The following is a 26,769-nucleotide window of genomic DNA, read 5'->3' as shown; positions in this document are numbered from 1 at the left end:
GCTGCATTAGTCATTGGTCAGAGCAGATAATGTTGGTCTCGTCAATCCGAAAAAAAGGAATAGGACCAGGAGTTGTTGTTTCCATAAATTGAAGTTCAACAACCAGTAAAGCTGTGTCAAACTATAATTTAAATTCCTGAATAAATCGGAGACATAGGCTGAAATTAAGGGATTTGGAGCCAGGCTAACACAGGGACCCACATCGAGACCTGGCCTCAAGATTAGGTAATAAAGCAGGACACATCATGTCGGTCAGACCCTGGACTTCCAAACAAAATCTCAGTTCATCAATTTACCACAAAGGAACTGGCACACAGTGAGCCTGTGGAGGCCTTGGGCTCCAGGGAAGTTGCCCACTTGATGCAGTTGGTAATCAGTGCTTGATCCCAAGCACTTCAGTGTCATGTGAGCAAATGATACCGGTGGACAGAGCAGGATTAAAAGAGCACAGTCGAATGGCAAATGAAGATCTCTAAGCTCCACAATAATGCATAGTCATCTGTATTAGATCATCACTTGTCAAGTCTGGTCAAGGCTGAGCTCCCAACGTTCCCCCTGAGCCGTGTTTTCCTGCAGAACAAGAAGTACAGATTATCATCTGATAGTCCAGTCTCATAGTCACTTGGAAGAGGAGGCATTGTGGCAAATAAATCACAGCTGTGTTCTCGTTCTGGCTTGGATTTTATATTTATCTCTATTTGCATTCTATTGAGATAAGTACTGGCCTCTAAACTTGTTCTGCATTGTGGTTTCTGGCTTGTTTCTCAGGGGACTTGAGGCTGTATGATGCACTGAAGGAATTTAGGTTACATTCATTTGGTGGAGAAACCGTTGTGAAGTGGAGAAAGTGCAGGCAGTGCGACAGCTGATTTCATAATAAATTGTTTTGAAACTGTTTTGATACCCAATCTTAGAGGTTTTGATGGATAGCTCCATTTTCCTCATGGCTAAAAATATGATTTGATGGACTAGAAGATGATATACAGAATGTGGTAGACATATTTTTTGTGTTTATGGCATGTGACCTCACATATACACATATTTTAACGCTGACAAATGTGAAATCTAATTAAATGTAATTGCAGCGGTCTGATCCTGGTTTGTTCTGTTTGGTTCCAGAGGTACGGTGTTGTGTTGTTAGACTTTTACCTCACTAACGGTAAAAACCTTGTGTATGTAATGCACATTTGTAGCATGAGATTTTCATTACAGATTCCACCTGTTGTAAGTAAAGTTATAACGAGAGCATCTAGGAACTCCTCTGAAGTTCCCTTACATGAAAGATGGTACAGATTACTATAGGCTGAACTTACTGAACTTATAAAAACAGCATAAGGTGCTCATTCCTGTGTGAGCAACCAGCTTTTTGTCTCCATTTTAATCGTTTTTTAGCATTATACTTTCTCAGTTTGTCTTTCTCAGTGCATGTATATTCTATTCAGCTGCACGTCTCTCAGTTTGTCTCCAAGCCTCAACTTTTTCCAAACAGGACAATCTGCTTTTTACTTTTCTAGGATTTATTTTTGATAATGCACTGCAGGCCTGAAGATGTAATGAACCTAAATATGTTAAAGACATATAGGACACAAAAAGCTCCAAAATCCACAGATTTTATGTCAGAATAAAACATGAAAATCTCTTAATCTTGTGTTAACTGCAAACATTATTTTCGCATCCAGCCAAAAACCTATTAAAAAAAAACCCTCATTGACTTTAAGACGAGGGAAGTCCAACAATGCTAACTAATTTCTCGATTTGAGGACTCATTCCTGCAGCTAATGTAGCCTCGAGCTGCTTCTAGCAGAGATGAGGAGGAAACTCGATGCTCTCTAACTCCACAACCCCAGATCTTCCTTAGGGATCTCGGTATTTTGATATTTGAGATTACAACAGAAACTTATTGAGTGAAAAAACTGACCAACTTTGACATAACTGATAAGAACGAATTGTTGGAAACACAGACCACTTTCTAACTTTCAGTGATTAAATCCAAGGCAAACTCTAATGAGATCATCCACTTTTTATTTCTAAAATGCTCAACATGGTCACAGCTTTGTGTCTGATGGGTGTAGAGTAAATTGTTGCATTAGAGTTCAATCTGCACTGATGAAACTTCGACTGAATTCAGGGAGGTTTTCAGTTTAGAGGAGAGCCACAGTGTGTTTACGGTCTATCAGCAGGTTTGTGGAAAAAACATACATCATCTTCAGTATCATAAATTACCACTGGGCCCTTTGACTCCAGAAAATCAACATATGTGCACAGTCTTGATATTTTTCCAAAAATCTGTAAGTTAATCTAAGCTGCGTTGCTGAAAGATTGCATAAACATTGTCACACTGAGAGCACGCTCTACGCTTCATTTGCATGATGGAAACAGTCCAAATGTTTTCTGTTTGCTCTCTCTTCCACCTTTTTTTCCCCAAAACAAAAGGGGCACATTTGACAGCAGAAGAAAGAAATGTGTTAAGTCTTGATTTGTTAATAATGGGGACCGATTTTAACATTTATTTACACTACAGCCAGTTTTCCCTCGGTCATTAATCTTCACAAAGGAATCACAAGGCACTTTACATAAAGAATTAATGACAGATTGGGAAGGAGTAAACTGTGCTGACCATAGTTCACCTCCATTTTTATCAGAACCATGTGGGGCATCCTGTCTATCTTCTATTCAGATGTTTGACAAGTGTGTGGGACGATATATGCCAGAGTGCGTTTCTGTGCCTGGTCCTGATAGAAATTAACGCAGACATGATGTGGGATAGCTGAGCTGAGCAGAGCTGGGAACAAGGATTCAAAGTGGGGATGGTAACACTGGTGGATTTCTTCCAGACTCTTATCGAGGCAACTGTGGACTTTCGTTCCCAAACAACACGCAGAACATCGATTTTAGAAAAACAAAATGTCCATTCCACTTAAATATATCAAACCCAGATACTATAAGTTATATTGAACCACAGAAACGAGTGGTATTCAAGCACTGAAGTACTGTTTTTTGGTCCAATTTTAAGATACATTGACTTTATCTAAGTATTCAGCTGTAAATACTGCACTTTTTGCTTCACAGTTATTTAACAGTCATCAATATTTTGCAGATTTTTTGGCACAAAACATTTAAATATGACATAGTTTCATAGATTAAAAGGATCAATCATGACCTACTACAATATTAAATGCATCAGTGATACAAAGTAACTCTGACATAGTGGCATTTCTGCATCTGATGTATGTTTTCAATACTTTAAGTACATTTTCCTGCTAATAATTCTGAACTTAAATATAATTTTGAATTCAAGAATTGAACTTGTAATCGAGTACTTAAACAGCTGTAAATGAAAACTACATTGTAAACCTGTGGTTGAGTATAAGTCACTTCCTCTTGGCTTGAGCAGTGGCTCTTTGTAGTGCTCCTTCATGGAGGAAGGCAGCTGTAGTTAGCTTTGAATCCTCAAGAGTTACAATAGGTTTCACCAAAGATCCAGTATCATGACCATGAAAGTACAGACGAGTCCAGAAACCACTGCAAATACTTGTTTTTTAGCCATCCCAGTGACGTGGCTCAATGGAAGGCAGTTGTTCCAGCACTTTGGTCCAGACTGAAATATCTCAAGAAATAAAATGTGAATCCGTCCTCTGACTTACCTCTAGTGCCACCATGAGGTTGGCATTTGTGGTTTTAAAATGTTGCAACAACTATTGGATGGATTGTTTAGTTTTTACTTTTCCAATACCTGCATAAAGGAAATATGCAAAAACATGGCTAGCTGTGGCTAACTGTTTATGTCTATCACATGCCACCAGCATTAGAAAAGGTTACAAACAAACAGCAAATTGTGTTTGCATCAGTTGAAAGTTGTGTACTTTTGCATATTTTGATGAAAATGTGAGTCAGTGGGTCACTGTTTGTAACTGGTGTGTATTCAAGCTGGATATACACTTTTCAGAGCCACTGTCTAAGCCTACAGGTTGTTTGCTACTTCAAGTTTTTTGTTGATATTCCTCACAGTATGGATTCAGCTGGCAGCCTAATAAGCTCACACACATACACACACACACACACACACACACACACACATATTCAGGCCTGGAGCCCCTTGAATGAGACCGGTGGAGAGGGAAAAGGAGCTTTGTTGGTGGAGGGCAGGAGAAGGAGGGTCAAACAGGCTTTGGATGCATGAAGGAGCCTCGAGCATCACATTTGGGTCCAATCAAATCAGTGATGTTTTTTGGCTGCAATATATAAAACAGATGCACCAAAAATGGGAGGAGGACAATTCTATTGTATATAAGCTGTTCGCAGAGAAAAAGTAGCTTTCTTTTTCTTTTCTGAGGCGATTGATCTTTGCTCTGCAGTTTTCCTTTTTTCATTCTGTAACATTTCTATGAAGTGTTGTTTTGTAGTTTTCACTCTCAGCATACAATCAGTTTGTCTCCAGTGTGGATTATTTCCATGCTTTGTGTGTAGCTTGTGTGGCCTTCTGTTAGCATTAACAATATCTCAACCTCTGACCTGCTTGTAATATGAGGCCTAATAGATTTAACCACAGACCTGAGTGTGAATGTCACCTTAAAAGAGTGTCTCTGGACATGCAAAGTTGTCTCACACCCTCAAATGACCTCTAACCCCTCAGGAAAGCAGCAGAGGATGAAGTGCACTCAGGGGGTTGGGGGTTGTTTTAGCCACAAGGGTGAAAACACGAGGGCAGGTGCTCCCTACAGGGGCCTCCGTTCCCAGTATATAGGGGCCTGGTTCTCCTGTGATGGATGGGTCTGACTGAGATGCCAGGCCCCTTTGGGGCAGAGTCCACAGCAGGGGAGGCACCATCTGGGAACAGAATGTCAAGGCTGGCCCAAGGGTGGAGATTTATGCCCCAACCTCAGGTTCAAATGGCTGCATCTGACACAGCGTAGACGAGGTGGTAATGACAGCTTTCCTCCCTCCTCGTCCAAAAGGAGTCCATCCATTTTTGTCTGTGGGGACATTGGGAGGATGAAGGGGATCAAACTACTTTAGGGTTAAGTTTTTTTTCAACCTGACCGTCTTCCGTCTTTTCAGTGGGTGTCCCTCAGCGTGTGTCATGTAGATAAACTTTTTAAACTTTAAACAGTCAAACGAGGCACAGTGTCAGTCTCGGTGCCAGCTCTGAGTCTTTGTGCTTTCCCTGCTCAGCGAAGGAGAGCTGATGTTAAGCACAGTGCAAAAAAAAATGTGCATTTTTTGAACAGCATGCACAAATTAAGGGCAGACAGACTGAAACAAACAGATCAAAAACTTCTTTCTCCTACTTTTCCTCGGCCCCCTAAAGAAGCCACGACCACAGTTTTTTTGAAACCGCTATACCATCCTGTCCACACACTTATATACACAATCCAGCCACAGAGACCCTGTGGAATAAACACAGGTGGTGAGTAGCATGGGTTCATCCACTGACCAGTGAAATCTATTGGTTAGCTCAGGGTAACAAGAATCAGAGGCCCCGGCAGCTTTTTGATGGGCCTATTAGTGCCTCGGCTGCACAGGGAGGTTGGAAGGGGAGAGGTATTAAACAATTAGGGCCGTAGATGCAGATGTGGGAGCCAGCAGGAAAAGCTCTGTGTGTGTGTGTGTGTGTGTGTGTGTGTGTGTGTGTGTGTGTGTGTGTGTGTGTGTGTGTCTGTCCCAGGCCTATGAAAGTGGTCATGCAGGACTATGCACAGTGTCCCATGTGGAGCTAATTTTATCCCTTCACTTTGAGGATAATCTGCAGAGTGTAGAAGCATAAAGCATCTGTGCATTTGAACTATTTAGTTCACTGGCATGTCCATCGTGACTCTGTCTTTGTTTCTTAATGTGCTTATATACACTGCAAAAACAGAAAAAGACAGATATGCTGGAGCTGAACAGAAAGTATAGAAACAGGCAATGCCAAGCAGACAAGTAAACATACGGCTGTTATAGGAGGGCAGTTATACAGTACAGTACATGTATACAGGCTCCATGTATGTAAAAGTGCAAGAGTGTCTTGCAGTGCAAAAATACACAGTGGAGGGTAAAGTGCAGTTCTACGAGGTAACAAAGATCACTGGAAAATACAAATTTCCAAAAACAGTGACTCTCCCACTGTAATGCCCCTTTAACTATAGTAGTCTCATGTCATGTCTGTAAAACTTTCAAAATGTTTATTTCTTAGTTTTATTAAAGCTACAGTAGACAGCTAAATCTTTAAATCTAAATCTTAACACATTGTATCTTATTTATTTAATTTGGATGCACACAGTTATATAAAAATTACATGTGTGGTTTTTCTGGGGGTTACACAAGGTTACTATTTAATGGTGGGCACACTGACTTCCCTAGCTAGCTGTTTCCCTCTGCTTCCAGTCTTTATGCTAAGCTAAGCTTACCACCTTCAGACTCTAGCTTCAAAATTAATGCGTAGACACAAGAGTGGTATCAATCTTCTCATCTAACTCTTCTCATCTAACGCATTCGTTGACAATACAATATGTAGTTCATGAAGGTCACATTTCAGGTTTTTAAACACACTTCACCTTGTGTGTAATATCCAGTCTCATTATATCAGTTGTGTTGTAAAGTCTGAATTTTGGAGCAAGCTAAGTTGTTGGTCGCCAACGCTGAACCTTAAAGGGAGTCTTTACAAAGAACAATGACTTTATTATTCATTATGCATTTTACATGCCCTACCAACCCTAAAATGAATTTGAATATTATTTCATCTGCAGTAACAGAATGCCAGTTTGATTTTTCAGAATACAATACAGCTTTTGTTTTTAATATCTCTTATAAGCTGTGGGATATTTTATTATTATGCTCCTTTGGCAGAGCATCGGTAACAAACGTTTTTATTCAAAGAAGAAGGCAAACAGAGCAGACTCATCATCTTGACACTGAGCGAGTTTGTCACTTCTTGCTTCCCATTTCAGCTGTAATAGCAGCCTTAAAACCCGGACATCATGCATGGGATGGATTAGAATAAAGGTCATATTTAAGCTTGTATACACTGAATGTGTCATCTGATAGGGCATACGTAACCTCTGGCACTATGAGGCAGAACCAGGGCGATGTTTTGGTTGGAAGGCCATAACTCGATATTGTGCCATCGCCATAATTCAGCCAGGGCTGTCAAGCAAAGACTGGCAGAATATTTAATTAAGCACCACAGTGAAAGATAAGCACAGCCATGTTTACTTTCTGATCATGTGCCTTGCGTTTCGGAGATGATGCTCTAAAACACTTTCACAGGGCTTCTGTTTCACCCGTCGACAAACGCAAGCAGAACGTCAACAGATTAGAGCAGTTTGGAGGAGGTCGTTTTGTTGGATGTCTGAGGCTGGAAAAGCCCTTGGCGTTAAAGGGGAGCCATCATTTAGTTAATGCAGGGCCAAATTTTAAGTGTGTGCGCAGCGATGTGTCTCCCCACAAGAGTTCAGGATAACTCAAGGTCTTTTCCTCCGTCTCTCAGCAGGACTCTGCAGGTTTAATGTGCACCGCCTCGGGCTCGTTCCATCTGCCTCCGCACACCATTAGACAGAAACACACACACACACACACACACACACACACACACACACACACACACACAATGCTGTGCCACTAGTGTAAGTCAGTGTTCATATGCTCTCTTCTGGGAGTGGACTGGGGAATAATAAAGGGTTCGGTGATTCCCTCTGACTGCATTCAGGATGCTTTTCCTCTGTTACCACCGAGGAGAATTCAGCATGTGGGGTTTTAATGTTGCCTTCTTCATATGAAAACAACAGGGAAGCAGTGATGACATGTCGGTGGGTCCATTAGACCTACTTAATGTTCATAGTTGGCACTTTCACAAAACCATTTACTTCTACGGAGGAGAAAATGCCTACTTTTGGAAATTAGCTATAAAATAAAGTTTGTAGGGTAGTGAAATAAGAATGACAGACGTTTTATAATGGAAAACTTGCATGAAAAAATCACGTGGAGGGAACATTTGAAAAAGTGAATAAATAGATCAACAAATGAAGCTTTTTTGAGGCTCATGAAGTTAATCTGGTCCAAGCTCTTTCAGTCTTATTAACAAACGATTGTGCTGAGAGTAGCAATGCAGTCATGTCCATTTTCTGCCTTTTTAAAAGGTGAAAACACACTTTGGCTCAGAAAGTCAGCATCTTTAACATTGTTTAAGCAACCAGACTGACATCAAAGAAGTGGATTATACTGGACAAATATAAATGAATGAATGTAATGGATTCCAGTGACATGGGGGGGTTGATACACAAAACATCATACTGGAGAATTCCCTTCATTTTTCTATACTATCCAGACTCTCTTGGCACATCCTGAACTGTGTGTGGATGTTACTTACATCTTGATATTGCATCGATTTATGGTCTTAAAAAATAGCTTTTATCGAGTGTGCAGAACCTTCTTCTCTCCATATTTGCTTTTCAAGATCAGCCAGCGAAACACAGTTCAAGTATTAACAAATCAGATAAACATTTGAAACACAGCAAATATAATTTCATGTGCTGTTTTGCTGCTGCTCTTATCTGGATGACTTGCATTCCAGAGCACGTTCAAATTTCCTAGAAAATGATAAAGTGTATATTCTATTTACTCATGCATGGCTGTAGCTTTTGGCAAGTCTGGGGTCTCTGGATAAAATTAGCCGTAATTGCATTTACTTAAGCTGAATGGAGCTATCGGCCTTGCTCGTAGTACGCTTGGAGAAACTGCAACGTTTTACGGCGTCAGGGAAAAAAATCATATCACATACATACATCTGGAAAACGATTAGAGAGATCTGTTTTCTGTGCTGTGCAGGTTTTTGATGGCTTTGTCCCATTCTTGAAACTGTAGAAAGTAGCTACAAGTCAAATCTTGTTTCATGGTTCAGGGTGGCTGTTTTGAAGTCTGGAGGTTGAATCGGTGAGCAGAGGTTGTTCAGAGTTTGGGCTGAACTTGGTGTAAAGTCTGTTTCTGTTCACGGGACACACACACACCCTTCTCAGCTCTACCTCCAAACAAAATGTGTCCTTGTTGCGGTGCCACTACTGTGAATGAATGCCAAACCTTTATTTGCACTTGAGCCCGTGTCTGGTATTCCAGGGGTCACTGTGGGTCACTTGCTAACCCGCTGCCTCCATCGCTAAAATTAAGATGGGTGGTTTTTCTTTTTTCTAACCCCCAAATTCCTGTGATGAAGGTATGTGCGATTATATTTCACAACACAAACTGTCAAAAGGCAAATGATCCATGACTTTTGATGCAGTGGTCATTTGTTCATGTGATGGAGAGCTTGTCTATGTAGGAAATAAATTCATTTGAGGAATTGACTGAATGGAGAGAAAAAAAAAACTAAAACGACAAATAAAAGGAAATCAAACAAAAAATCATCACATTTTTAAAAAGTAGATTCCATGTCAGTAAACCAAATCGGCCTCAAGGTCCGACAGCATCATGCTGTCATAAAATGCAATATTGCAGACTGCAGGTTGAAAATCAGAGTCCACATTTATCAAATTTCCCTAAAAAATAAACTTAACAATGCACTAAAAAAGTTTTGAAATAATTAATTAGTAAATAAATAATACATTTTATTTAATAAAAGGTTTTCTACAGAGTGTAAAGAATAACACACATTTACTAAGTGACTTACAGCAAACTGGAAGAGTAACTGAAATTTAAGAGATAATACAGAATGAAAACAATCACATGTCTGCTCAGAGCAGCAAAAGCCCATCAGAGGGCAGGACGTGGCCCACATCTGCCATCACTGATTTAATAAAACAAGCACATGCTTCATATAAATCATCTAAACAGAGATGAAATGAAATGAAAGAAGAACAAAAAGCAAATCAAACTGGAGAATTTAGTTCCACAGCGCAGACAATGAAATGATTGCTAACATGATCAGGGCAGGCAGTCATGTTGTTTCCAGCCCTCAAAAAAGAGGAGAAAAAGTGATGCAACATCACATGTTCAAATGAAAGGCTGAAACTACCCAATTCTGAATTATACACACTGCTTCAGATAACGTGTTATTCATCATAACCAATGATTTACACGGAAGGTGTGATGATCTGTTTCTGGGCTGCAGTCATTTAGGATCTGAACTAAACTTGAGGAAGTGAAGAAGTTTTACTTTTGTCCGTCATAAATAAAAGCAGGACTTTCCTTCCTTAAAAGAGCAGGAAACTCCCGTCACTGGAAATAGATTTTAAATTGTTTAAACCCTCTGATTTTCATTCAAAAAAGCTTCAGTAAAAGCTCATCTACTAATCAAGTTAAGAGCAGTAACATCCCTTTTGTGAGGAATGTGTGAAGGCGGCGAGGGGCAGGACTACGGGGTGCCTCTCCATATGGGGCTGAGATCAGGCACGGGTCATTCAGAAAACACTTCTCTGAGCTGCTTGTACTTTGGTCTGAGCTGTAAAATATCCCCATCGAGCCCGTCACAGTGTGAGACTTCCAGCTTCAGTATCGGTCAGGGGTCAAAGAGCAGGGCCCTACAGAAAGATCTGCTTGTCACACTGATGCATCGACATCCTGCAGGCACAAACCTGCCCGGCTCAGCGCAGCGTTTTATGGTACAATGACACTGGCTTTGGATCCTGTAACGCAAATCTGCCTGTTCTTTTGACAGGCCTTCAAATACTGACATTTTGGGAAATGCATTTATAGATGAGAAAGGCAACACCGTCGTGTCTGTAAAGCAAATATGAAGCTACAAGCAACAGCCAGTTAGCTTAGCTTAGCACAAAGACTGCAAGCTAGCTTGGCTCTGACCAACGGTTAAATAATCTGCCCACCAGCACCTCTAAAGTTCACTTACTAACACTTGATATCTTGTTAATCAATACGAACTGACAAATAATTTCCTGAAGTCTCGTCACGTCAGGGAACGACTGCTTCAAGCCAAGAAATAGTCTTTGTAGCAAACAAGCTATAGCATGTTAATTAATTCATTTGTGAGCTGTAGATTTGCTGGCAGGCACATTTTGTTATCTTTGGAGCCATGCTAGCTGTTTCTCCACTCACCTGTGATCAGTCTTCTCATTTAACCCTCTGCAAAATGCAATGAGCATATTCCAAATTGTTGCTCTAAATGTCTCATAATTGGCTGAACGCTTATTAATGACATTTCAATACTTCACTAACAGAAAATACAAATAACCTTGTACCCGCTCGGCATGTTTGTCCACTGCTATTACAGTGCACACATCTCTACTATGCATCTGGTTATCCCAAAGTCTGGCGGAGTGGTCGACGTGTCCCACAGCTGCTCTGAAACCCCATACTGAGTCAATTAGACCTGTACAATAGGAACATCAATTACGCCAAGCAGGCACAATCTATATGACTCTGGAGCTCTAATGAGATTAATTCCTCTTGGTTGGGGATAAATTCCTTCCCAAATGTCAATGTAGAAAGAGTGATTGAAGTTAACAAGCTCATTAGTGAACTTCAGGACAATGTTCAGAGCTCTATAGTTGATTCTCAGTTGGCAGTCAAGAGGCCGTGGAAGATAAATATAAAGATGAGTGGTCCTAACAGTGAAGCCCTGTGGATCTTATTCATTACTGCCGTGTAATCCTTATTTTAGGAAGGTTAACGTCAGGTAACTCTTCTTGTAAAGGTCTGACAAATTGTAGATCATCTTCATAATGCCCAAACAAAGTTTAAGTATTTTTATAACAAGTGTCTGCCATTCAGTCCCCATAGGCCTCCACATTAACATGCCCATCTTAACAGCAGAAACTGTTTGCAGCCTGGTGTAAAAACCAGTTTTGATCTCTGTAGCTGTAGTTCATTAGAATTGTACAAGGGGTGAATTTTGATGTAACTCACTTGTTTTCATAATTATGGGCATGGCCATTTTGAGTGACAGCTAGCCACAAAGTTTCAGCGACCGGTCTTCATTCGGCCTGCCTCAGCTCCACCTCTTTGCTCATTTTTGGATTGGCTGGCAGTTTGGCAGAGTCAGGAACTGGAGCCACTGTCACTGAGCTGCACGGAGACTACGTCCATGTTAGTCTATGATTTTCCTTAATTTCTCTTATTGTCAGTAAATCCCATTAGAAGACCAAAAGCAACATTAAGGCTGTCTCTCCCTAACTTCCAGAAGCCAGTTTGTGCCTTCTGAAGACATAAATCTTTAATAATCAGTCACAGAAATGTAGCGTCATTTTTAAAAGAGGCTTAGTAATTCCCTAAAACAGCTGGTCACTGTAGTTTTTTAGCAACTATTATTCAAACAGGACTAAACAGTGTTTTTATTGGGGACATTTTTTCATCTGCAATTTCATCTGCAACTATTTACATCCAGAGGACGATTTATGTGGGATTGATTAAAATAAGGAACATTTCATTCGATGTGACAGTGTGGCTCACTGATGTGTTTCTAATCGTTTTTGGTCAACAGTGGTGGTCTACAGTATGTCAGAGGAATAAGCTGCATGTGATGAGACAGACAGACAGACTTGTTATAAGGATCACTTCATTGTTGGTTTTGGTCTTTTCGTGGGATTTGTTGACAATAAGACAAATACAGAATATGACCAGACCAATCCTGTAATCTGTTCTGATCAGATTGTCCAAATCCCCGAATCCTGCATGGAGCTGGGTAGCCTGCCTGCATAAAGCAGGGCTGGCTTGGTTTACATTATAGCAGTCCTGATGGCTTTGATGCTCCTCACATTCAGAGATCAGTCGTCATGAACATTAAATAAATTGATTCCTTCAGCATTTCCACAGAGGGCTGGCTTTCTTTTGAACCTGCACAATATGCTCTGTGATTGTTTTTGACAGTAGACTAGCCCTCAATTCTTTACGAAAAAAATCAAGGAAAGAGGTAAAGGGTTGAGGGTAGTGGAAGAGAAAGAAAGAGGGGTTACTGGGCTACAGATGGACCACAAGGTCCGACAAGCTGTGTCTCATTTTCACACAAAGCTGTAATGAGAACCCACCGGGGTGACTTTAAGCACAGGCCTTGGATCAGTTTACGTCTATCCCAAGCCTCTGACCTTAACTGTCTGTGAAACCGTATTGTTAATAGAGACTGCATGTTATCTGTGTTTGAAGAACTAAGCTTGGTATGGTTTCATCCAATCTTAATTGCGGTCCATTTATCCCCCTTTGGATCCTTTTCATCATTTATAGCTTTTTTTTCTTGTTGTTTTCAGATGAGCTGAGACATCCAGGGTGTTTCACCTTAGCTTCTCCATCATCTTTTGCACATATATCTAATGTCTCATATGCCCCATAAGAGTTACATATGTAGCCCGAGAGTGCATCAGCTGATCACATTTAGTCGCCCAAGAAAGGTTAGCATGTGACCTGTCACTCCCCAGGTACAGCTTTGCCAGCTGACCTACTGCTCAGCTAAAGGGAATCCAGTTGCAGGTTAATAGGGGGCTCTAGCCCTTAAATGGCAGTATAAGTGTTTCTACAGAGACCTGAATAGAATTAACACACTTTGAAGGAAAGGGGATAAGAGGGGGAGAGTTACCCTATAAACCCTGTAAAAGCAAGTTAAACCTTTGACGCAGACTGGAGAACCCGCTAGGTCTCTGCTCTAGTGCTCTTAGGCCACATTCAGACTAACTGTGGTGACCCTCTCATTCATTTGAATGAGGCCGGTCTGGTGCTGCACCACGGTTGCCCACACAGAGGGCTACGGCAAAACAACGCAGGACGGGTGGCGGCCATTCAAATACATGCAAGCGCACATTCCTGATAGACTACCTTTTTTTTTACTGTGTATTTCTTCAGTTTACCTTGTAATCATCACGACAGATGATAATTAACGATAACTTTCAGAGTTGTATAATTCTGTCTCTGAGTATTATTTACCGCTGTGCAGTGTTTTGGCATCTGATAATCCTTCAAACTCATGGATTTGTTATTCAAACTGAACTTCCTGGATCATATTTCATGTCTCACTGGTACCTGAAGCAACACACCCCCACCAACACAGACCCTCGCATTATTTTAAAGCGGGGCTGTTCTTGCTCTGAATGCCATCTTAATCCAAGGCTTGGAAGACATTTTTACTCTTTAAAGCAGCTACAACCAGTACTTTTATAATAACACAGCATCAAATGACAGTTTGATGTGAACAGTGTCACACGGAGTGATGAGCCCACAGAGAATAATCAGCCAGCTCTGCAGCTCTTCTAAGCTTTTTAGCATCTTCAGCTCATTGTTTTTGGTTTTCCAGCCCACAATGTTTTTGGTTGTCTTTCACCTCTCTCTTAGACTTGTTTTCACCAAAAAAAAAAAAAAAAAAAGCTCTAAAAAGCCACTGTGCACTACCTGAGAAGCGTGAAACAGCAGACAGATACAGCTAGCAGTTGAAGCTAACGGAGCACATAGCTGCTAAAAACTCAGATATTCTTATTAAGAGTTGGTAGAGACCAAAAACAGAGCTAACAGGGAGTAAAATTACACTTACACTCTTCAGGTGACCAGAAACCAATTTGCAGACATCCCTGTGGACAAATTGAAGTCACTTTCTCCTGAGGAAGATTTTTTTTTTTTTTTTTTTTTTTTTTTTACGTGACTTTTCAAAACTTTGAGCACCTTCTGTGAAATTAAATTAATCTCCAACTTTACCTTGTACAGTGATGGTGGCAGAAATTTCAAAGACATATAGCTCATAACCTCTACACATAAATCCAAAGCTGTCTGCATTGCGAGATATGACTACTGCTAAATGAGATAACATGTTTTGGGGAATTTGGGTGAAGTAACCCTTTAAATATAAAGACAAAATACCCTCATAGCTTTTCTCTCCAGTGTAGTAATCAGCTTCTGGAAGTGAGCTCTATATATTTACTGTGAATGTCACAACACGATAATGAGGCACCTGATTTGATTCAGACTCCTTTGTTTTGGAGGGGGAAAACACTTACTGTATCTCCAGTAGCAAAACAATCTAACACATAATTTAAGGGTGCAGCACTTTATTCATAAAACATTATTTATACATGTCAGGTTCACCAAATCGTTTATAGCTTCGGTCTTGTTTTCATACGGAAAGAAAAACATGTGAAGTGGGACCTCTTGCCAAAATATCCTCTTTGTTCGGTTCTGCTAAAAAAAAAAAATTGGCACAAGTAGCGCTATAAACTTTAATGGCAGGTTTAATTCAGAGCAAATAAACTACAACTGTGTTTTCGATTCAAATTCTTTTTCCTACCACTTAAAACAAGTGACTCATGACCTTTTTTGAATGATTGAAGGAGCTGCTGAGAGCAGAGGGTAGGAGGTTCTGAGAGGCTGAATTGTGACAGGGATACAGGGACCAGCATGTGGTGCTGTGCACACCAGATGGGTTTTTACAATAGATTCATGCTCGTTAATTCATTGCTTCTGGAAAAACAAACATGTTGCTGTTAATTTTTCAGCACCACAAACGCAATAAAATGTATCTCCACTGTGTTGGGGTGGCAGCTGCAGAAGGCTCAGTGACACGTATCTTTGAACTGGGGTAAGTAAAACCAAAAATATTTGAATATCGAGAAGCCACAAGGGGGAAGTGGGAAAATATGCGTCTGCAATTTGTGTGAACTGACCCTTTTAGCTTGAAATTCCACCAACATCACATCCGAGATTTAAGTGTTCACTCATTTCTGCTTCTTCCGGGGGAGCAAGAGGAGGGTCAAGCCTGAGAAGAACCACACTGTTGTCTGCACCCGAGACTGTAGCTCAAGGGGGTCTGCGCGCGGATAAGAGCCAGAGCTGCAGAGCAGGAGGAGGCAGATTTGGTTTCACCCCTGGGTGTGCTGAGTGGAGGTCTGCTTCTCACACCAGGGCAAACAATATTTCACCATGTGGTATGAACCTGCAGACCTGCCCAGAGGATTTCACCACAAAACTCCTAATGACGGAAAATTAACGCTCCACTGAACTGAGCTAAAAGCCACCACTGACAACATTTCCAAACTATTTACAGCACGGGTCTAAAAACAGCAAGTTAACGGATCACTCAGGATATATTTCTGTTGGTTTGGGCGTAATGAGGAAAACCTGTCAGACACGTTTTGTTATTATTTCCACGAAGGGCAGGAGATGAAATAGAGGGGAAATTGTTAAGAGAATGACTGGCGATAAAATACTATGAGCTATAATTAGAAATCAAAAATGCCTGTCAGACCCAGAGCTGCATCAAGTGAGAACTAGGGCCATTTTTTGACCGAGGAGACAAACGCGTCCACTAGGTTCACCTGATACGAGGAAGCAAACTGGTGAATGGAGAAGCGGTCTTTACGCACAATATACAGACTCCTCCCAGACATGCCTGGAAGAAAACCTCTTGTTACAGTAGGAGCTGGCCACTGACAGACACTCCATCCGCGCTGACTGATGCTCAGTACCCCCTGATTACGCGTTTATATTTTGCAGGTTTTACGCGCACACAAAATGAAAGCCTTTATTTCGACGGTGGCGGTGTTGTGGCTGATAACGATACCCTGCATGGAAGCCATCCACGGACTGTACAATTTTGGCCAGCATGAATTATTCTACAAGAAGAATAACTGCAAGCCAATTCCTGCCAATCTCCTCCTGTGCCACGATATAGAGTACACAGAAATGCGCCTCCCGAACCTGCTCGGACACGAAACCATGAATGAGGTTCTGCAGCAAGCTTCGTCTTGGATCCCGCTGGTTCAGAAGCAGTGTCACCCCGACACCAGAAAGTTTCTCTGTTCCCTTTTCGCTCCCGTCTGCCTGGACGATCTGGACGAGCCCATCCAGCCGTGCAGGTCTCTGTGCGAAAGCGTCAAGCACGGCTGCGCGCCCGTGATGTCCGCGTTCGGCTTTCCCTGGCCAAAGATGTTGGACTGCGACCGTTTCCCACTCGACAATGACCTGTGCATACCACCTGCAGGCATCGACAACTTCGCGCCAGTCACTAAAGAGGGTAAGGTTTCGTTAAACTGTAAAATTTCCATCCCCTAAGTCATGTGCGTAAACGCCAAATTCTTTTAATGGTACATAATTAATCACAGCTCATGCACAGACTTTTGCTCCTTAATAAAATGCAGAGGTGAACACCTTGATTTTCTATTCAATATATCCACTCATCTGTCCATTAACTGCACCAGTATCCGGCTGTGCGCGTTCTTCCTACTTTGCACAGAACATAACATTGTGTGTTGAATTATGGCAGATTAGCGAACATTTACCATGTCTAATTTCTGTTTTAGTGCCCAGAGTGTGCGACGCTTGCAAGGAAACAGATGAAAATGACAACGAAATTGTTGACAACCTGTGTAAGAATGACTTCGGTAAGTCCACCCACCTTTTTTATTAGAGCAGTGGTTCCCAAGGTGAAGCTCAGGGGCCCCAAGAGGTCATGAACGGAGATTTCAGGCAGCCTGAGGAGAAACTGTTAAATGTGCTTCATTCACTACAAAGTCCAAAGAAAGAGTGTGTACTGTACCGTGCCCCCCACTGCATGCAGTTTAGTACCTAATCATATGTAAATGTATCTTCTCAGATGGTTTTCATTAGGGCAACATGTCAACAAGGTGATCTCTATGCACTTTTTGAAAAAAGAGCACCAGTCTCTATTCCTTGTTTTCTCTCCTGCATCAAGCTCTGAAGATCAAAGTGAAGGAGATCTCCTACATCAACGGTGACACCAAGATAGTGCCCGAGACCAAGAGCAAGACCATTTACAAGCTGAACGGCGTGACGGAGCGTGACCTGAGGAAGACGGTGCTGTGGCTGAAGGACGGCCTGCAGTGCATCTGTGAGGAGATGAACGACATCAACGCCGCCTACCTGGTCATGGGCCAGAAGATGGACGGCCATCTGGTCATCACCTCGCTGAAGCGCTGGCAGAAGGGACAGCGGGAGTTTAAGAGGATTTCCCGCAGCATCCGCAAGCTGCAGTGCTAGGAAGGAAAAGAGAAATGTGCCACTGTTGAAGTTTAGCTGAGCTCTTTCCAATTATCCCTTTCCGGTTGTCACACGAGTTGCAATGATGGTTCATAGATTCCTCTCTAGATTCCAGAAAATATGCTTCTTTAGCCATACAAAACACATCTGTTTCCCTGTGGTTTATGGTTAAAAATGCACAATATCTCAAAGAATAGGTGCATCTGGAGCTGACTAATGCATTTATTTGACTCTACAGTAACAATAGTCATGGATTTTCATGTTCTGAAGGGTGCCATGCCCCAACACACTCAAGCTACCTTCATCAATGAGGCCACAACATTTTTACAAGCACATTTTTATGTAGCTACACCACACAGCTTGTCCATGTCTTCTGAGCAGAGCACACATTTATGTCTTCATATCGAGAAAAACACCCTAAATTACAGCAGTGAGAGATTTTGTGGAGATCATCTTTGACTCCCAGTCAGTTTGCACTTAGTGGACACTGGGCGCCCCCGAGTGGTCAGTCTTAGAGTGGTGCGTGTCTTTGCTGTTGCCTCATTAATTGCATTTAATTGCGCTCAGCTGGTGTCCCAGGTGTAAAGGAATCACTGATTACACAGTTAGAGTAAAAACTAGCAGAGCTTTGGATCCAGGATTAAAAATGACTGTTAAAAATCACTGACAGATGTGGCCTCCTGCTAAATCCTGCACTGGGGGTGAGTTTGAGACATTTTCCTCTTCTCCTCTGGTATTCACTATTGGATCATTTTCTGCTGTGATCTGCATCATAACCTAAAAAGCAAACTTTTTTTAAGTGGGGCGTTCCTCAAACAATATTAAATCATCAGCAGTTGCTTGTTTGGGACTATTCAGAACTCTAATAATGAGCAAATTACACCACAAGAGTGAAAGGCCATGACGGCTTGAGACAGGACTCCATGATGAAAGTACTCAAGTTAAATAAAAAGAGCAATGATAAGATATTTTGAGGGAGTTTAAGTCCTAAATAATGTAATTTTCATCCATTTAAAACCCCTTTCTGTGCCACAGAAACAACTTTAAAAATGGATTCATATTGTGTGGTGCATTTTGAGTGACGCTGTGATCCCCGAGTGTGACGTTCAAAGGCAAAATAATGTTTGTGTTTTTCTAAACTTTCCGTTTTCTCAAGCAAAAATGAGAGATAGCTGGCTATATTCTCTTCCTGATCAACATTTTAATATTCTTGGTAATCTTTTTGTACTTGAGCCACTGCATACTTTTCTACCACAGTATGATTAAAAACCTGATATTTTTCTACTGCAGACTTTCATACTTCATTTAAACTTTAATGTCAAGTTTTGGTTTGCATCTTCATCCTGTTGTTTGATGAGTAACGAGTTGTTTTTAGGTATTATCGATGAATATCTGAGTTTTGGTTGGTAGTGTTGATTTGATGAGCAGTAACCTGTTAAACACAAATAATCGCACGTGTGTGTGTGAATGCAATGTAAAGTATTTTTTTGAAAGTATTACTGTGTAAATATCAAATACCGCCTTTTATTCTTGTATTAAGTTTTCAGCTATTAAAAGCTGCCAACGACATGTTTGAAATGACTCATGGGTGTGTGTGTGTGTGTGTGTGTGTGTGTGTGTGGCAGGAAATCAATATACCCACAAATAGCATTTAAAAATAATCTGAATGGCCAGTTGTAAGATGGAAAATAAGCCTACAGCACACATCATTAATGAAACACCACCATCTAGTGGAATTCAAAGGTAAAATCTGGTCATTTTAAAAAGGCCCCCACGATGACCGATTTCAAAACATCAAACTAAGGATTTTATCATGATTATAACTTATTATTTGAGTTTATAAATTGTGTAAAAACAGTGAAAAGTGTCTGCTAGTATCCATGATTAAAGGCATTTCCTTCAAATTGCACATTTTTGTGTGACCAACAGCCTCAAATTCAAAAATATTCAAAAGCTGACCTTTATTGTTTAACAGAGTGATTAATTTTCTGTTTAGTTAATCAATGAATTGTGTCACCACTTACAGGTCTAACCTATGCACTAATGTTGTTGTGAAGTAATGCAATAAAAATTCACCTCAGTCTTTCAGGTGATGTACTACCTGGATGACTAACATTACACCAACGGGTAAAACATAGGAGTGCCAGGGTGGCATTGTGGGATAAAACCTAAAATATTCAGGCTACCTACATTCAGAGTATCCCCTGAGGAAGGGTCATGACATTCAGGCACTTGGCCGGTGTCCTCTGAACAGTAGCCATAAAAGATCAACTGATTCAGAATGCCATCATGTCCACACCTCTTCCCACATGCGTGTCACACACTTCACACCTTGATTCATGTGATCCTGACAACTGTCACATGACTGTCGTGCCACTGACCTCAATGACTCACCTCTACAGCCTTCATGTGACATTATGGTGTGATTGGCATAGAAATACCTGGGACTCCCCACTGGCCAGTGGAGCTGATTTAAATTTCACTGAAGAGGCTTCCTCAGAGAAGTTTTTAATGTACACCTACAGTCTAGACAGCAGTTTCATTTTGACCTAACAATGCTCACTGTTCTGGTTCAGGTCCAAGCAGTCCACTGAGTTTTCCACAACAGGTTGTGTATTAATTATTGTGTATCATGTATGATACTCCTGCACTATCCCCATTTACTTATGTAATACTGTGCATGCCAGGCTTTTCATTCACAAAGATAAAATTCCGGTATCATGAGGTGACAATGGCCCTGTAGGCCAGTTTGTTATCGTAACAGATATAGTTCTATTTCCCAAATTTCAGAAAGCAGAAATGTCCCTCAGGATTATTTTAAAGCCATATAAGGGTCAGTCATACTGCATGAATCAGCCTGAACAGCCGCCGCACAGTCGCACACTCCCTGGTGAGGCCCTAACTGCGCAATCCAGACTGCTTCATACAAGAGTTCAATTACATCATTATAAAAGACAATTTAATGATGCCTTCACTGCTATGGGAAAACCTGACACCCCTTGAGCGAAAATGAAGAAACAGGGCTGAAGTGTATGGGGAATTTGCTGGCGCTCCAACAGCATTGATGTGACGTTTAGGGGGCAGGGTGCGTGGAAACCCTGTAAACTACCGTTGGGAAAATTAATGCTTTTCAATATTGTTTGTCATCCCATGCAAAATATTAGCTAATGCGACAAGGGGACTTCAAAATAGCTAGTTTCTGTTGTAATGCTGGCCGACAATGACAATTTTTTGAGGGGCAATTTTGTTTCAAATGAGCTGCACGATAGGGACATTGTTCCTCTTCATACCCGGGTTATGTTGCTCAGTAAGCAAAAATAAAACCAAAAGAAAAAAAGAGGACTTTTATGACTTTGTTTGCGATTGCTAACAAATGCGCTCGGGCGCGTTGTAAAATCTCCGATTTTACGAGATGATTGTGAATGCACCACCACTACTGCTCTCTCAGCCGTTGGCAGCGCCTAGCTTAAACTTTTCTTTAGCCTGTATTTAAGATTAGCGTTTCTGTGTTTTCTTTACACTTTCTGCCAATAGGCTATAAAACCCCTTCTACCTCCCAATGACGGTCGACGGTGAATCTTTGAGAGCAGGCAGGGCTCAGTTTGACGAATCTCAAAAAAGTCCGCGGGGAAGTTCCCTAGGAAATCCCCGAAGATTGATGCGCCACAAGCTCCGACACAATTGACCTCCTCGGTGCATTTCTGAAGACACACGGCGGGGAGCAGAGGCGTCAAATGCTGGATTATTAAAAGACGAATCCTTCTGTCGAGTCTTACGAAGCCTGCTATGGATAACGTCAGTTTAAACACGGATAACGAGGCGCTGAAAGACAAGATGCGGAGTTACAACACGCTGAATTCTCTGTACCATGAGACGCGGCAGGAAATCGACCTCCTGAACAAGCAGATTTATGTCAAAGACAGTATCATCGCGGATTTGAAAGCGAGGCTGGGGAGATACGAGAGGATCTACATGACGGTGGGGGATAACGAGTCTGTGGTCATCGGGCCGTCCAAGTCTCTGCTGGAGAGTCTGTGCAAAGAGATATGCAAGCTGAAGCAGAAGAGGAACGACATGGAGTTCAAGGCGTCTCGACAAGCAGAGGTAAAATATGTTGACAATGCTAAGAATGTTGTTCTGTGCAGATGACGGTTTGAGACGGTGGAGCCTGAAATAGGCTGATGGAGAAAGATTACTCCAGTCGTACAGGTCTGTCCCATGTGGGTACACTTCCCACAAGTGCCTTGGCAAGAATTGGCAAGCTTTAAAAACCCTTAAATCCACGTTTCAGTATTTATCTGTGTATTGTTGTGTGTAATCCTGCTAGAGGTTACTGCATTCTACACATTAATTTAAAATACTTTTCTGAAAATGTTCATGCAGATACTCTGACGTGTCTATATAACTGAAAGAAAATCAAAACCGAATAAGTATTGGTAGTAATAGGTAGAATAATACATTTTTTGTGTGCATGCATTTGTGTCTATGTTCAGTACTTAAGATGCAGCACAAGAAACGCATTAGGAAAGTCCATTTCATCTCCCTGTCCCCCTCCCAGGAGATCCAGAGGCTGAACGTTCAGCTCAGAGAGAAGGAGCTGGAGCTGGAGAGCATCAGGTGTCAGCCAGACCACGAGAAGGACCAGGAGATCCAGAGGCTGCGGTCCGCCCTGGAGGAGAGGGAGCGGTCAGAGGCTACCAGAGCTGTGCTCTGCACGTCCCTGGCAGAGGAGGCGGACCAGCTGCGCAGCCAGCTTGGTGCGACGGTGAAGGTGTGCCAGGGGTTGCTGAGCAGGCTGGAGAAAGAGAAGAATGGGGGAGAAGAAGTGGAAGTTGTGGCTCAGCAGCAGAATGCTAAGGAGGTGTGTGATGCTGGGGCTGTCGTGGATGTGTACTTTAGGCTTCATGAGGGTGACCGGTGCCTTATTTTTAGTTGTGCATTGGACCTTTAACTGCAGTGTTGTTGCTGGGTTTTGTTTTTGAGGAGGGGTCTGTTTTAACTTCTCTTCCACCATTTCCTACAGATGCCTGAGTCCTCTGACATGAGTGGTATGAACACCCAAATCCGTAAACTTCAGGAGGAGAATCAGCACTTAAAGCAACGGGTGGCATATGTAAGTCTGCACTGAGAACATGTTTGCAAATTATGCTTAGAAACCATCTTAATATTTTTTCCCTGAAATCAGTTCAATACTAATGTGCTTAGGATCAACTTCAGCTGAATAATCTATTCACCAACAGTGTAATACAGAATGTAGCACGTGATCAAAAGGTCTAACTTTTGCTTTATTTGCTCCATTTAGGTACAGGGTCTGAATTCTCAGTGGCAGAAGTACGACTCCAGCAGGGAGGATTATATCAGAGGTTTATGTCAGAGGCTGAAGGAGACCTCTGGGCAGGGCCTGATTCCTGGGCTCGGCTCTGTAAACTCCGGGTTGCTTCATCATGAGATTTCCAGGCTCAACGGCTTACTTGAGGAGAAGATGAGCGAGTGTGACCGGCTGGAAAGAGATGTGGAGAACGTAAGGAGGCAAGACCAAGAGCGAATCCAGACTCTGGAGCAGCAGGTCAGTGCACCTCTGTATTTGGCTACGTTGAATCTGAGATTGCATTCGTATGATTTTAGTGTGTGCAGCTCTTGTGGTGTCTGATATGTTTGAAAACTGATTGCTGCGGAAACAAGAAGACTAAAGGTTCTGTCTTTTCCTCCCTCAGGTCCTCATCTACACAGAGGACTTTAAGTCTGAGCGTGCCGACAGGGAACGAGCACAGGGCCAGATTGAAGACCTGAAAGAGCAGGTTTATCAGTTAAAACGCCAGCTGCACAAACAGGTGAGACAACCGCCAATAAAAGAGGTGGATGAGTGTATATTTAGACACATAGCTTTTCTTGGGTAGTGGGGTATGCGTAGGCTTGTGCAATCCTAACAGTGTATGCATGTGACTTCAGCAGGGGGCAAGCAGAGAGAACCGAGAAGTGGTTCCCATGTGTCGTGTGCACATAGGACACAGGATCTCCTCAAGGCGACATAAGGACACTTCAGAGCCTCTATTGAGGACCACGGCTGAGATGCAGCCGCCTGCAGCTGCAGCAGCAGCAGCAACGCCACCAAACCCTGCCTGGAACGAATGCCCAGGCCTGTCAGAGCTACAGTGCCCGCGGTGCCTTGCCACGTTCAGTGACGGGGATGCTGCAGAGTACCTGAACCATTGTGAAGAGTGCGCCAAACTATAAACGGAACAACATTCATTTGGAAAAGACAGTTATATCTCCCGCTGACAGTAACTGAACACTCAAGAGCAGCACTACACAGCAGAAAAATAACCTGAGTGGAGTTTCCAGTTCGGAGAGGTTTGACAACAAATGAAACGACTGACTTAAGATGTTTGGACATCGTGAAGCAAAACTGTGCAACCCAAAGTTCCCCTGCTGCAAGAGAAATGAGTTCACCAGGCTTCTCCTCTGAGTCTGTATAGTTTCAAAAATCCCATGCCTGGTTCTTAGCGTTCTCCCATGGCAACGCAGGAGGTTAATGTGGTGGTGAAGTGGATGTCAATGCAATATATCAAATATCATATACCTCAACATGTCAAATTACAAACCTATTGCACTTTCTTGACATTTAGGCAAAAATTAATCGTAGGCTCGTACGATTAAGAGATTCATGATGCATAAGCTTCTTATTTTGGATCGAGACTTGTAGTTGATGACATGGTGCTATTAGTTGTTTATTTTTGATTGAACTTTAAATATTTCTGTTGTGTAAATTATATATTCTTAATAACAGATTTAAAATATAGAACTATTATATTCATATTTATTCTCTTTGCATAAATAATTGGAAAAGGCTAATCGTTTTAGTGGCTTTTCCTCATAAAGTCCTAAAATATTTTTCTTTTTTCCTGGTAAACTTTTGGGATCAGAAATGATAATTGGAACTGGAAAAATGTTCAAGATCCACTTTTGTATTTAAAGATTGCATCCCAACTGACAGTATGCTTATTTTTGGAGATCTGGTGCTGTGTTTCTTGAGCTGGCACATTATTTTTGTAATAAAAGACTGTTTACCCACACTTTATCTTATGGTGATTTATATAGCTTTAAATATGTTTCACTATTGCACGGTGTATTTTGCTTCTTGAGTCTGCAGCCTCGAGCTGTAACCACAGATCATAGCCTAACCACGAAAATGTTGGCGCTACTTAATCTAAGTCTGTGTGCATGTCTTTTTTTGTGTTTGTGTGTGTCCATCTGTGTCACGTGTATGTGCTTGTGCGCGGTGGAAAACCCCGTCTCAGCGTTGCCTGAATGGGCACGCTGTACTGTGACAGCCATATTCCCAGCTGTTGTGTGGCTGAGGCAAACACTAAAGGGGTACTGAGAAGAGCACTGAAAGACGATAGCTCAGGTTACAGCCAACAACCGCCCGCGGATCAGCCAGTGACCTAAACATTTTGCAGTCAGTCACTGTGAAGTATCATTTTGACACAAGCAGGCCGACAGTGCTGGTGGGTGAATCAGTTGTCATGGGTTTGGTGTAGTAAGCACAGGAAGCTGGACATCCCCTGTTTAAAAGGAAGTAGGCAGTTGCAGTGCATAGGAAAGACATAGCCAAACAACTGTGTGCATTTTGTGCGAGTGAACACATTCCTCTTTTGCATTGTTTTTTGATCAGATAGCCTAACAGCTAATTAAAAGCAAAACTATGAAACTTTGAGAAGGCACAACACTTGAAACTGAAAGAAGACAGCATGTTCTTACAGATAAAGAGTAGAATGCATAAGCAGTAAAATGTACCCTTGTGTCATTCAATACTCTCAGGGGGTTTTCATGCTAAAACTCACTCTGGATTTCTCATTAGGCCCACATCACTCCAACCTTTAAAGGAAAAGTTCAACAGTTTGGGAAATGCATGTCTTTGCTTACCAAGGTTCAGACAAGATTGATGCCATTCTCTTGAGAGCAGTTGGTTAGCTTAGCTTAGCTTAGCCTAGCCTAGCACAAAGACTGGAAATGTAGTCCTGTTCCAAAATCCTCAAAGCAAGTGTGAAAATAAGAACTTGCATTGCTTTATAACATTCTTTTGTATATATTAAACACATCTTAATTAGCAATTGAACCAAGCTAGCTGTTTAGCTAGCTTACTAGCTGCTTGTGATAGCTTTATGTTACTATTACTGACAGTGGTATCAATCTTCTCATGTAATTCTTCGCCTGAAAGCAAATGACAAATGTTAAGCTTAATTTAAGAAATATGCTTAAAGTATTGTTGGACTACTCCTGACAACAAAATGATATGCAAGGGTCAGAGAAAAAGATGGGCACCACTCAAATGCGACTATTTGGTTAGCTTACCCTAGGCTAGCCTTGCACAAAGACTGAAAATGGGGTTCTGTTCGGCTGTTGCAAAAGCCTCATAGCAAGTGTAAAAACAAGGATTGACAGAAATAGTTGTGAATTACATATGTTCCTTTATAACATTTTGGGTTTTGTACTAATTAAACACACAGATATGTTATAAATTAGCGATTGAACTGAGCTAGCTGTTTAGCTACCTTACAGCTGCTCACGGGAGCTTCATATTTACAGTTAGACATGACAGTGGTATCAATCTTCTCATGTAACTGTTTGTCTGAGTGCGAATAATGTTTTCCCAAAATGAAGACCACTTCTTTTACTGAAAATCAAAAATGTATTGCATTTTTGAGGAAAAATCTGGCTTTTTGGTAAACTTAAAATATTTCTATTTAAAGCAGAATTGAGGTTATGAAGCTATATTTCAGAAAAATGCTTAAAATAGCCTTGACAGACTACTTCTGACAAAATGAAGATGATTGATAGTTAGCCCCAAGCGTTCAGATGACACCCAGCAGCATCACA

The 26,769-nt window shown here is 41.6% G+C and overlaps 2 protein-coding genes across 3 annotated transcripts; both read left to right on the top strand.

Annotated features, from left to right (window-relative positions):
• Positions 1-16,343: 16,343 nt before the first annotated feature.
• Positions 16,344-19,456, top strand: sfrp2 (secreted frizzled-related protein 2). Its single transcript, XM_076728717.1, has 3 exons — positions 16,344-16,906; positions 17,193-17,273; positions 17,585-19,456. The coding sequence occupies exons 1-3, from the start codon at positions 16,405-16,407 to the stop codon at positions 17,887-17,889; spliced, it is 888 nt and encodes a 295-aa protein (XP_076584832.1). The 5' UTR covers positions 16,344-16,404; the 3' UTR covers positions 17,890-19,456.
• A 2,130-nt stretch (positions 19,457-21,586) lies between these two features.
• Positions 21,587-24,962, top strand: tnip2 (TNFAIP3 interacting protein 2). 2 transcript variants are annotated; one of them, XM_076728817.1, is made up of 6 exons: positions 21,587-21,993; positions 22,448-22,750; positions 22,913-23,002; positions 23,192-23,455; positions 23,604-23,720; positions 23,839-24,962. In XM_076728817.1, the coding sequence occupies exons 1-6, from the start codon at positions 21,676-21,678 to the stop codon at positions 24,121-24,123; spliced, it is 1,377 nt and encodes a 458-aa protein (XP_076584932.1). In that variant the 5' UTR covers positions 21,587-21,675; the 3' UTR covers positions 24,124-24,962. The 2 variants fall into 2 exon arrangements, with proteins under 2 accessions (XP_076584932.1, XP_076584933.1); XM_076728818.1 differs by having other exon boundaries at positions 21,608-21,993; positions 23,842-24,244.
• The last annotated feature ends 1,807 nt before the right edge of the window (positions 24,963-26,769 follow it).

This window comes from Chaetodon auriga, chromosome 4, assembly GCF_051107435.1.
Source record: "Chaetodon auriga isolate fChaAug3 chromosome 4, fChaAug3.hap1, whole genome shotgun sequence".
Classification (NCBI taxonomy): domain Eukaryota; kingdom Metazoa; phylum Chordata; class Actinopteri; order Chaetodontiformes; family Chaetodontidae; genus Chaetodon; species Chaetodon auriga.
This window is presented reverse-complemented; position numbering and strand designations above follow the sequence as displayed.

Excerpts from the sequence above, each read along its gene's own strand:
- sfrp2 (XM_076728717.1), top strand. The coding sequence starts at position 16,405 with ATGAAAGCCTTTATTTCGACGGTGGCGGTGTTGTGGCTGATAACGATA. Across the intron at positions 16,907-17,192 it reads CGCGCCAGTCACTAAAGAGG|TGCCCAGAGTGTGCGACGCT; the intron begins GTAAGGTTTCGT and ends TTTCTGTTTTAG. Across the intron at positions 17,274-17,584 it reads CCTGTGTAAGAATGACTTCG|CTCTGAAGATCAAAGTGAAG; the intron begins GTAAGTCCACCC and ends TCCTGCATCAAG.
- tnip2 (XM_076728817.1), top strand. The coding sequence starts at position 21,676 with ATGGATAACGTCAGTTTAAACACGGATAACGAGGCGCTGAAAGACAAG. Across the intron at positions 21,994-22,447 it reads AGGCGTCTCGACAAGCAGAG|GAGATCCAGAGGCTGAACGT; the intron begins GTAAAATATGTT and ends TCCCCCTCCCAG. Across the intron at positions 23,003-23,191 it reads TAAAGCAACGGGTGGCATAT|GTACAGGGTCTGAATTCTCA; the intron begins GTAAGTCTGCAC and ends TGCTCCATTTAG.